Genomic DNA, 10,887 nt, shown 5'->3' with positions numbered 1-10,887 from the left:
AACAAGTGAAATATTTGGGAGGAGAAAAGACTCCAAAATGGAGAAATTAAGACTATGAAAGTCCAATCGGACCAGATTCACTAAAGAGATGCAACAAACAACAGTTTTCTTAGCAATCTGCCACAAAGAAGAAAACAATATCAAAGCAACCCCAACAAGGCGAAAACGGAACAGAATCTGCATACCGCAGTAAAAGAATGCACTAGTGCGTTATGGTAGAATACAACAAGGCTTATTTTAACAGACTTTTAAATCATGTTTTGGCAATAATGTTTTTAATTTTTTTGTTATACATTTTTTATTTTATTTTCTTACGAGCAAAACCAAAACCGGGTTTAGAGTGTTTTAGATATTGTTTTTACTCGTGTTGAGATTTAAATCATCTTTGTTGATTACGCAAGATTGCCTTTTTCTTGAGTAGGTGTGAAGATTAAAAGATTGAACAAAATCACAACCAAAATTTGTGACATCTTAATTTAAATCATAGATTAGAATGAGAGTATTAAAGGGCAACAAAGTTAACAATGACAAATGGGAACTGCTCTTATTCTTTTACTGATTGTCTCAAAGATTGATGTTACGATGATTCATCGGTAATAAGCCATTTGTCTAGACGACATAAATGGAGAGGTAACAACAGGTTTCTTCTTGGTCTTCTTCTCGACATTGGTTTCAGAGCGAAGCCACGACTCAACCACAGAGAGTAAGTTTGGTGAGGTTTTCAAATCCTTGATCTCGTTTAGCTTGGCCGAGAGTTTCAGCTCCCCGCCATGAATGTACGCTAGATGACTAGCCCACGTCTCTAGTCCGTCGAAAATATGAGTTGCATACACAATTGTTGCTCCTCTCTGGTCATTTATCAAAAAACAAAATCAGCATTTCCATGTTTCTAACCATAAGCTCATAGAGACCTCTAAACGTATGAGAAGTAATAATCTTGATGTGTCACCGTTCTAAGGTTAAGTTCATATCAAGACATAAGGTGTATTACTTGTAATCATTCCACATCAGGAGCTTAAAACCGGACCACAAAGACGCAACAAGTACCAAAATGAAAAAGCTTGTGCCCCTGTATGTTTATGCATAATCCATGTATACATATGCTATGTGAAAATGTGCTTTAAGACTGAATCAGTAAATGGCTTACTTGTTCACATTCTTCTTTGAAGAATTCCAACAAATCCATCCTAGCAACAACGTCGAGATCCACAGTAACCTCATCCAGTAATAATACCTGAAAATCACAAATCTCATTACAATCTAAAGATCAGAAAGAGACCATGGTGATGGTGAGTTTTCAGATATCACAGAATCAAAATCTACTTACCTTGAATGGATGTAAAAGACCCATACATATCTGAACTCGGCGTCTCTGCCCATCAGAAACCTTGTGCATACGCCATTGAAGATTGATATCAAGAAGATCAATCAACTTCTCTCTTCTCACAGGATCAATCCCTTCAACTGCTTCATACAAAAACACAAACATCTCCCTGAGTATATATATATATAAGCATAAGGAAGAAGAAACCAAAAACTGGCATGCTAAGACAGAGAAGACAACCTCCAAATATCATATGCTCTGCTGAGAAGTCTCCCTGAAGAGGAATCTCACCCTAAAAAAAGAAAAATCCAAGAAAATTAGAAACAAAAAACATGTATATAGAATCTGGTGTTAATGTCAAGACTCTTGCAAGGTGTTTAAACTCACAGCAGAACCAGCGGTTTTACTCCATGAGCCTCCAAGGTAAGACAAGTCACCACTACAAACAAGCTGTGTATCATGAAAAGCTGACCGATTCAGAACTTGTACAACGTTCTTCCCTCCAACCATATGCTTCCCAGCTAAAATCTTCAATAAAGTCGTCTTCCCTGCCATTACAAAACAAAACAAAAATTATGTCAATTACAGAGTTATTGAGCAAACTAAAAGCTGAATTCGACGAAGAAAACCTCGATTTTATTGAATTCGAGCAATAAACAAACAGAATCACACGAATGATATACAAATTTTGCATTTCGCAAATGTGTTTGATTTCATAGTCATATAATATCAAGAAAAGCATTAAAAATCGAATCTTTAACTACAAAAATCGATCTAGTCAGATTCATGGAAGCAGAAACTGCAAAATTGCAAATCGGGATACCCAAAAACGAAGAAAAAACGAAAATTTACCAGATCCATTGGCACCAACCAAGAGACAACGAGATCCGGCGGGGAGATCGAGGTTGAAATCGAAGAAAACAGAATCCTGGGCTTCGTAAGAAAACTGCATCCCGCAAACCCTAATCGCACCGTCATTGTTGCCGTCGCTTCTCGGCGTCGCATCTTTCTCCGCCATTTTCTGAGAAATCAAAACAATCAGAGAGAGAAAGAGAGATGTGAGTGTTGTTGTTACTCGGTGACCGGCGATTTTCCCTCCTCCGGTTAAATCTGTCGTTGTTTAAATACGTTCCGTTTTCAACGTAGACCTGATAAGCCATCAGATTTTTGCCACGTCGCGCACTTCTCTGTCCATTAGATTTACATACTTTATTAGTCTTTCGTTAATCGTCATACGTTTAACCAGCAGAAGGCTGCCACGTCAGTGAATGTTGCTTACCGACAAATAATAAAAAAGACAGCGTACTGACTCGAACAGATGATGTCTTCTAAGACAAACTGAACCAGTCCGTTTTTTCAGTTAGTTCAGATCTCAAGAAATCTTACCGAAAATAACCGGAAAATTTTACAGTTTGATTCAGTTATCGGTTTATTCGGTTCTTTTTCAATTCACCGAAACTAACCGAAATTTTTGGTTTTTTTTTAGTGTTGAAATCCAGTTAAATCCGATAATTTTGGTTAATTTCTATTAGTTCAATTAATTCGATTTGCTTTGATTCTTTGGTTTGGAATTATATTTTCGTGAATGTTTATATTGTATGTCAGTTTAGAAAAAATTTGAAAAAACACGAAGAAGCGAACCGATAACTGATCATAATTTTGAAAGATGTCGATGAGTAATCTTAACTAATAAATCTATTTGATCCGCCCACAAAGTAAGATTATCTCTTTAATTCTTTCTCTTTTTTATTCTATAATATTAAGAAGAAGCGAGGAAAGATTACAACAAGAAATATTCGTGTCTCAGGAAATAAAGAGATCAATTTACCAAAAACACAAACTATTTTTAACTTCTTAGCTCTGATTTAACAAACTTGTCTTAGTGTCTATGGCATTTGTCTCAATGCCTCTATTGTAAGTATATGAAGCCTCCAAAGACCGTCAAAAAAAATTATTCACCGGTGATCAGAAAGCAGCCTGATAAGAGACCGATGAGGATCTACATTACTAAGAAGAAGAAGAAAGAGATAGCTCAAAGAAGAGAAACGGAGCAAGAGCTAACAAATTATCAAACGAAGTCGTTGAGTGACGTGGAAGAAGACGTTGAGCTGGCAGTTGGTCAAACAGGGTCGTTCGGTGACGTGGAAGAAGGCGTTGACTGAAGTGGTTAGAGAAGAGATAGTATAAATAGATATTGTGTATGTTAGTTGAGTTTTATGGATTGTTTTGTTGATTTGGTTGTATGAGAATTTGTTCTCTGCAAATGGGCGAATCTCTTGAGCTTGTTCTTGAGATTTGATTTCGTTTTAGGTCGCTTTGGTAACTGAGAGTCTCAGTCCCGAATCGATCTTGTATTCCTTTTCTTTGAGTGCTAATAAAATCGAGCATTTTCCTTAACATTTGGTGCGGTGAAGCAGCGAGCATAGCGACGAAGATGGTGGAATTTGATCAATCATCGGTGGATCTCGATCGAACTGCGTCAGAGCTCCAGGAATCATTTGCCGAGCTAAATCAGGAAGTCGAGATTATCCGTGGAGGTTGGGAGCGGCTAACATCGGCGAACGACGAAATCACATCGCGAGTTTCAAAAATTGAGCAGCAAATCAGTTGACAAAAATATCAACTCGATTTCGCAAACTCTAGCTCGTATGGAAGTGAATCAGTTCAACGATAAAGCTCAGGGGAAACAACATGCATCATCCTCCGGAACAGCGAATCAGGTTAGTCCAATAGATTTGGAACTCAACCGGGATAATCAATCTCTAGGTTATCGGGGAATTAGCAATGTATTAGAAAACAGGAATGGCATGTTGAAGAAGATAGAACTTCCGGTATTCGAGGGATATCGACCATACGGTTGGTTAGTTCTAGCTGAAAGATTCTTCCGATTGGGGAATTACAATGATGCAGAGAGGTTGGATCTGATGTCGATCAGTTTACAAGGTCCGGTTCTGAACTGGTTTAACAGAGAGGTAGAGAAACAAGAATTCAGAAGTTGGAAACAGTTCAAAGAAAGGTTGATCGCAAGATTCTGTGTGAAGTTAGAAGAAAATCCGGCGAAGAGATTGTTTAGCATGAAGCAAACAGGATCGATTGTGGATTATGTGAATGAATTCGAAGAATTATCGACAATAGTCAAGGGTGTGGATGAGGATAATATGATGCACGTTTTTTACGTAGGGCTAAAACCAGAAATGCAAGAGGTAATCAAGCTGAAGGAACCGAAAACATTAACGGAACATTTTCATGCGGTGATTCGTATGAACGACAGTGCCTTTTGTGCATCTATGGCATCAGCATCGAACCAGAACCAAAGTAGACGAACAGCCTACACGCCATTACGCTCATCGTCTATATATAATTCACATCGGGTATATGGTGAGAAACAAAACCAAGACTACATCAGAGAAGGGGTTAAAGGTCAGGAAAATCAGGTTGTGAGAGCTCAGACCAGTAGTTCGGGTACCACGGATAGACAACCGTGGAAGAATCAGCAAAACGGTCAGTTAGTGAGGAAATTATCACAAGCTGAATTTGAAGAATATAAGAGATTGGGATTGTGCTACAAGTGCAAGGAAAAATGGTCAAAGACACACAAATGTCCAAACAAGGAACTGAGGGTTTTAACAGTGATTAACGAAACAGAAGTGGAACTTTTAGATGAGGAAGGACTCATTTTCGTAGAATATGATACAGAGGACAGGATGGAACTCATGGAATTGTCATTATTCTCATATTTGTGGTTGTCATCACCAACGACTACAAAACTGTGGGGTACAATTGGTAAAACAAGGGTGATTGTAATGCTCGATAGTGGTGCCACGCATAACTTCATAGATACGGGGACAGTGATCAAATTGCGAATGCAACCGGTACGTAACAAAAGATTGGAAATCTTGTTAGGTACTGGCATCACAGCCCAAGGAACGGGCATTTGCAGAGATGTATCATTCAACCTACAGGGTAATGACTTCAGGGCCGACTTTATTGTACTAGAATTGGGAAATAACGACATTATCTTGGGAGTACAATGGCTCAGGACATTAGGGAAATGTGAAATGGATTGGAAAAACCACAAGATTTCTTTTAATCATGGGGGAGCGATTGTGAAACTCGTTGGTGACCCATCTCTCCATAGTAGCAAAAGTTCTCTGAAGCAGATCCATCACTCAGTGGGCTTTGACATGGAATTATTTCGAATCGAAAAGGAAGAAGAAACTCAAGTAATTCCGGAACCCATTGAACACTTATTGGGAAAGTATTTGAAAGTTTTTGCTGAACCTACACAGCTTCCTCCGATTCGTGGTCACGAACATGCCATCAACTTGATTGCAGGAGCTGGACCAATAAGTGTGCGTCCATATAGGTATCCACAAGCCTATAAGGAAGAGATGGAAAAGCTTGTGTCCAAGATGTTATCAGATGGGATAATTCGTCCAAGTCGAAGTCCCTACTCAAGTCCTGTATTGTTGGTTAAGAAGAAGGATGACTCCTGGAGATTTTGCATCGACTACAGGGCTCTGAACAAGATAACCGTGCCTGACAAATTCCCAATACCTATGATAGATCAATTGCTGGATGAACTACACGGAGCAAAGATTTTCTCGAAACTAGATTTAAGGTCAGGATATCACCAGATTCGAATGGAAAAAAGAGATATTGAGAAAACAGCTTTCAGATCTTCTAATGGTCAGTATGAGTTCTTAGTGATGCCGTTTGGACTAAGTAATGCACCGGCAACATTTCAGTCACTCAAGAATGCCCTATTTCGTCCATTTCTTGGCCAGTTTGTGCTAGTATTTTTTGATGATATACTGGTCTTTAGTTCATCGATGGAAGAACATGATTCTCATTTACAAAAGGTATTGGATATATTTGTCCAACAACAACTTTTGGCTAACAAAAAGAAGTGCTTATTCGGTCAAAACAAAGTGGAATATCTCGGACATGTTATTTCAAGTAAAGGAGTTGCTACCGACCCAGCAAAAACAGAGTCAATGAAGAAATGGCCAGTGCCTAAGACAGTAAAGGAACTCCGAGGGTTTTTGGGTCTCACTGGTTATTATAGAAGATTTGTCCGAAGCTACGACACAATTGCAAGACCGTTGACTGATCTGTTAAAAAAAGATAACTTCGAGTGGGATAACAAAACTCAAGTCGCTTTTGAACAGCTAAAAGAAGCCATGATGAACGCACCAGTACTTGCTCTTCCAAACTTCAATGAAACTTTTATAGTTGAGTCGGATGCATCGGGATACGGCATTGGAGCAGTATTGATGCAAGGGAGGAACCCCATCGCTTACTTTAGCCATGGTTTATCCAACAGAGACCAGATTAAACCAATATACGAACGTGAACTAATGGCGATCATGCTAGCCATTCAGAAATGGCGTCATTATTTGATTGGCAGAAAATTCATAATTCACACGGATCAAAAAAGCTTGAAGTTTTTGTTGGATCAGCGTGATGTTTCGATGGAGTACCAGCGTTGGTTAAGCAAGTTGTTGGGATATGACTTTGAAATCATTTACAAACCTGGTATCGACAACAGAGCCGCAGATGGTCTTTCTCGAATACATTCTGAGACAATCATGGCCTCTTCAAGTCAGTTACTGTCCTTGACTGTACCAACAAGTCTCCAACTCCAAGATATTCTAAAGGAAGTAGAAGGCGACGAGGACTTACAAATCTTAAAACAGAAAGTGATTGCAGAAAATTCGACTCAAGACAAATACAAAGTGGTAGAGGGAAGACTGTTGTACAAGGGTAGACTCGTTCTTCCGCAAAGATCAGTTTATATTCCGGTTATTCTTCAAACGTTTCACGATGATGTGTTTGGTGGTCATTCAGGTGTTTTAAAAACACTGAGAAGAATCCAACAGAATTTTTATTGGAAGAAGATGAATGAAGACATACAGAAGTATGTATCTGATTGTGGGGTATGTCAAAAACATAAATATTCCACACTTGCTCTGGCAGGCTTGCTGCAGCCCTTACCGGTACCAACAAAAATTTTGGAGGATATATCGATGGATTTCATCGAGGGATTACCACTATCTCAAGGGTCAAATGTGATACTAGTGGTTGTGGATCGCCTGAGTAATTTGCTCACTTCATTGGTTTAAGGCATCCTTATACCGCAACAAATGTGGCTCAGAAATTCATCATAGAAATAGTCTGTCTACATGGCTTCCCAGGGTCTATAGTATCGGACAGAGACAAGATATTTCTGAGCACATTTTGGCGTGAGATGTTTAGGTTATCGGGAACGAAGTTGAAGTTCAGTACCGCTTATCACCCTCAAACAGACGGTCAAACTGAAGTTCTGAATCACTGTTTGGAAACTTTTCTCAGATGTTTCACATCGGCACATCCCAAAGTATGGTACAAATTTTTGGCCTGGGCTGAGTTATGGTATAACACCAACCATCACACTTCCTTAGGCACAACTCCTTTTCAAGTGGTATTTGGGCGTTCACCTCCGTCTATTCTCAAGTTTGAAACTGGTTCAACGGCCAATTTTGAGTTAGAAATGATGTTAAAACAACGAGACGCAATGCTTCGTGAGATCAAGGAACATCTCTTACTAGCTCAAGCTCGGATGAAGAATAATGCAGATAAAAAACGCCGTGAACTGGAGTTTAATGTGGGTGATAGAGTCTTCTTGAAGCTTAGACCATATAGACAACAAACTGTGTCTCGGCGTGTATGTCAGAAGCTGGCTGCGCGGTATTACGGCCCATTTGAGATTGTGGCGCGTGTGGGAAATGTTGCCTATCGTCTATATCTTCCAGAAAACTCAAGGATTCACAATGTATTCCACATTTCTCAGTTAAAACCTGTCTTAGGCGAGAATCATATGGTCTCAGATTTACCAACAGGTTTATCAGCCAATGATGAGTTTGTGATTGAACCGGCTGAGGTATTGGACACCAGATACGACGAAGAAGGATATTTGGAGGCTTTAGTTCGTTGGAAAGGTTTACCGGACCACGAATGTTCTTGGGAATGAGCAACGATGTTATTACAGCAGTTTCCTGATTCGAAGCTTGAGGACAAGCTTCATGTGAAAGGGGAGGGTATTGATAAGAGACCGATGAGGATCTACATTACTAAGAAGAAGAAGAAAGAGATAGCTCAAAGAAGAGAAACGGAGCAAGAGCTAACAAATGATCAAACGAAGTCGTTGAGTGACGTGGAAGAAGACGTTGAGCTGGCAGTTGGTCAAACAGGGTCGTTCGGTGACGTGGAAGAAGGCGTTGACTGAAGTGGTTAGAGAAGAGATAGTATAAATAGATATTTTGTTTGTTAGTTGAGTTTTATGGATTGTTTTGTTGATTTGGTTGTATGAGAATTTGTTCTCTGCAAATGGGCGAATCTCTTGAGCTTGTTCTTGAGATTTGATTTCGTTTTAGGTCGCTTTGGTAACTGAGAGTCTCAGTCCCGAATCGATCTTGTATTCCTTTTCTTTGAGTGCTAATAAAATCGAGCGTTTTTCTTAACACAGCCCATCCGAATGCAGCTTCTGTGGAATTGGTTGAAGGAAGATTTCTCTAAAGAACAATGGACAAAGTTATTGAGAACTACAAAACAGTATATATACAAAATGAGGCTGCTTGAAAAAAATGCAATTAAGAGAACCTTGAGCTGAGAAAAATCAGAGAGTGGATCGGTATGGGATCTTGAGTTCTCATTTAATTCTTTACAACCAACAGATGTTATCCTCGTGGTTTTGGAATCATTTGGAGGCAGTGGTAAAAGCGATATGGTTTTGCCAGTGCTGCCTGGTGGTGGTGCAAGCGCTAGCTGTTTAGGTTTCCCATTACCTGAAAGAGTGGTTGAGAGCATTGCGGTTCCACTGGTCGTTGGTTTCGGCTTCACATTGATTCTAATGGTTTCACTTTCCTTAACACCAAAAACATAAGAAGAAAAGAATAATCAGCATTTAGGTTATTCAGATTCTGTTATAAACACTTGTCAAACTGAGAGGAACTTCTTGTTTGATTCCAGAACAGTGATATGACCACACAAACTAGACAATAGTATAAGAAGAGCAAATGTGCTATTAATTTTCTGTCATTTACCCGAAAGTGGAAATGTAATTATGAATGTTAATCTCATGATAGTCAGCCCGAGATACATCTCTTCCATCCCAGTAACATCAATTTGATTCCACAACCATAGTATTCTGAGCACGAATCCAACAAGATCAAAAGGTCATTGTCTTTTAATCTATTGACTAAAAGACTACGAATCAGTTAGAAAACAATTATCAAAACAAGCCTATGAGATTCTCCCATTTCACAAGGAGCAACATGTTTCTCTGATTATTCAATCCACATATGTAGTTTTTTACTCAATCCCAGGTTTTAATATAAGTAAACCCCACAATTCAAACGATGCAAGCCAAGAACTTTTCTGATCATAGCTACTTATAACAATAACCTATGAACAATTCTTGATTCCTCTTAGCTGAACTTGAGTCATATCTTCCATTCCAGCAACAGTAATTTGATTCCACAACTAATAATTCACTAAATTCTCAACAAAAATTCAACAAGATCAAAAGGTCATTATCTTTTAACCTATGAGATTCTCCCATTTCACTAACAACAACATGTTTCTCTGATTATTCAATCTAAACAATGTAGTCTTTGACACGATCCATAGTAAAACAGACACTGCAAACAATGCAACCCCACAAATTTTTCTGATCAAAGCTACTTTTAACAAATCTTGATTCTCCATATTATGCATTGATCGTATCATAATTTTTTCAAAGGCTTAATTTAAGAAGAGATTCAATTTCACCTTCAACTTGTGGTTAACAGCATGATGAATATCAATATGATCATCGCTCTCACTTGCTTCCCCAATCTCCTTCTCCTTCTCCCTCCTAGCGTACTTCTCATGATCCGAAAAAGCAACATTGAAATAAAACGCCTCGTTCCTCTCCCCAAACCCTACCCCAACGAACGCATGCTTCCCGTGATCGTCCTCGATCCTCAGGACGAAGTACCTCGACGAATCCAAACATGGCTCGACGGAGTTATCTCACCGGCCGTTATCAACAAAACAAGCGACAAAGAGATCACCAGAGATTGGATCCTCGAGGCGGATCTTGCAGCAGTCCTTGCAAGATACGACAAGGAGACAACTGACCAGACTTATCGGATTGGAGCCATTCGCCACATTTGTAGCCGCCGTATGAGGTTAGCGGTGGGATTTTGTAGACGGAGACCTCGGGCACAACGAGAAGGGTGTCCTCGAAGGTTTTGTCGTCGTCCTCGTCAAATGACATGGATCAGACGGAAGTGCAGAGGAAGACCAATTGCAATGAGATTCTTATGTTTTCTTTTTTTTTAAAAAAACATCTATCTTTATTTATATGAAATCAAATTACATAAAAGCAACAATACATAGGAATAAACATATACAACAATAAAATAATGAAGATGAATTTCAGTGTTTCATTTCTCTGAGTTTTTCTTGCTGGGAGAATGTCCATACTTTCTTTCCTTATAATCACATTTGATCTGATGCGATTTCGTTGGTTATGATCT

General features: G+C 39.1%; 1 protein-coding gene and 1 pseudogene across 1 annotated transcript; both read right to left on the bottom strand.

Moving 5' to 3' along the window:
• Window positions 1-463: 463 nt before the first annotated feature.
• On the bottom strand, window positions 464-2,438 carry LOC18020687 (ABC transporter I family member 21). Its single transcript, XM_006403077.2, has 6 exons — window positions 2,177-2,438; window positions 1,712-1,872; window positions 1,565-1,616; window positions 1,328-1,464; window positions 1,148-1,234; window positions 464-848 (listed from the first exon to the last, which is right to left on the bottom strand). The coding sequence occupies exons 1-6, from the start codon at window positions 2,340-2,342 to the stop codon at window positions 588-590; spliced, it is 864 nt and encodes a 287-aa protein (XP_006403140.1). The 5' UTR covers window positions 2,343-2,438; the 3' UTR covers window positions 464-587.
• Window positions 2,439-8,643: 6,205 nt separating this feature from the next.
• Window positions 8,644-10,625, bottom strand: LOC18020686 (annotated as a pseudogene).
• Between the last annotated feature and the right edge of the window lie 262 nt (window positions 10,626-10,887).

The sequence above is a fragment of the Eutrema salsugineum genome, unplaced genomic scaffold, assembly GCF_000478725.1.
Source record: "Eutrema salsugineum unplaced genomic scaffold, Eutsalg1_0 scaffold_17, whole genome shotgun sequence".
In the NCBI taxonomy this organism is placed as follows: Eukaryota; Viridiplantae; Streptophyta; class Magnoliopsida; order Brassicales; family Brassicaceae; genus Eutrema; species Eutrema salsugineum.
This window is presented reverse-complemented; position numbering and strand designations above follow the sequence as displayed.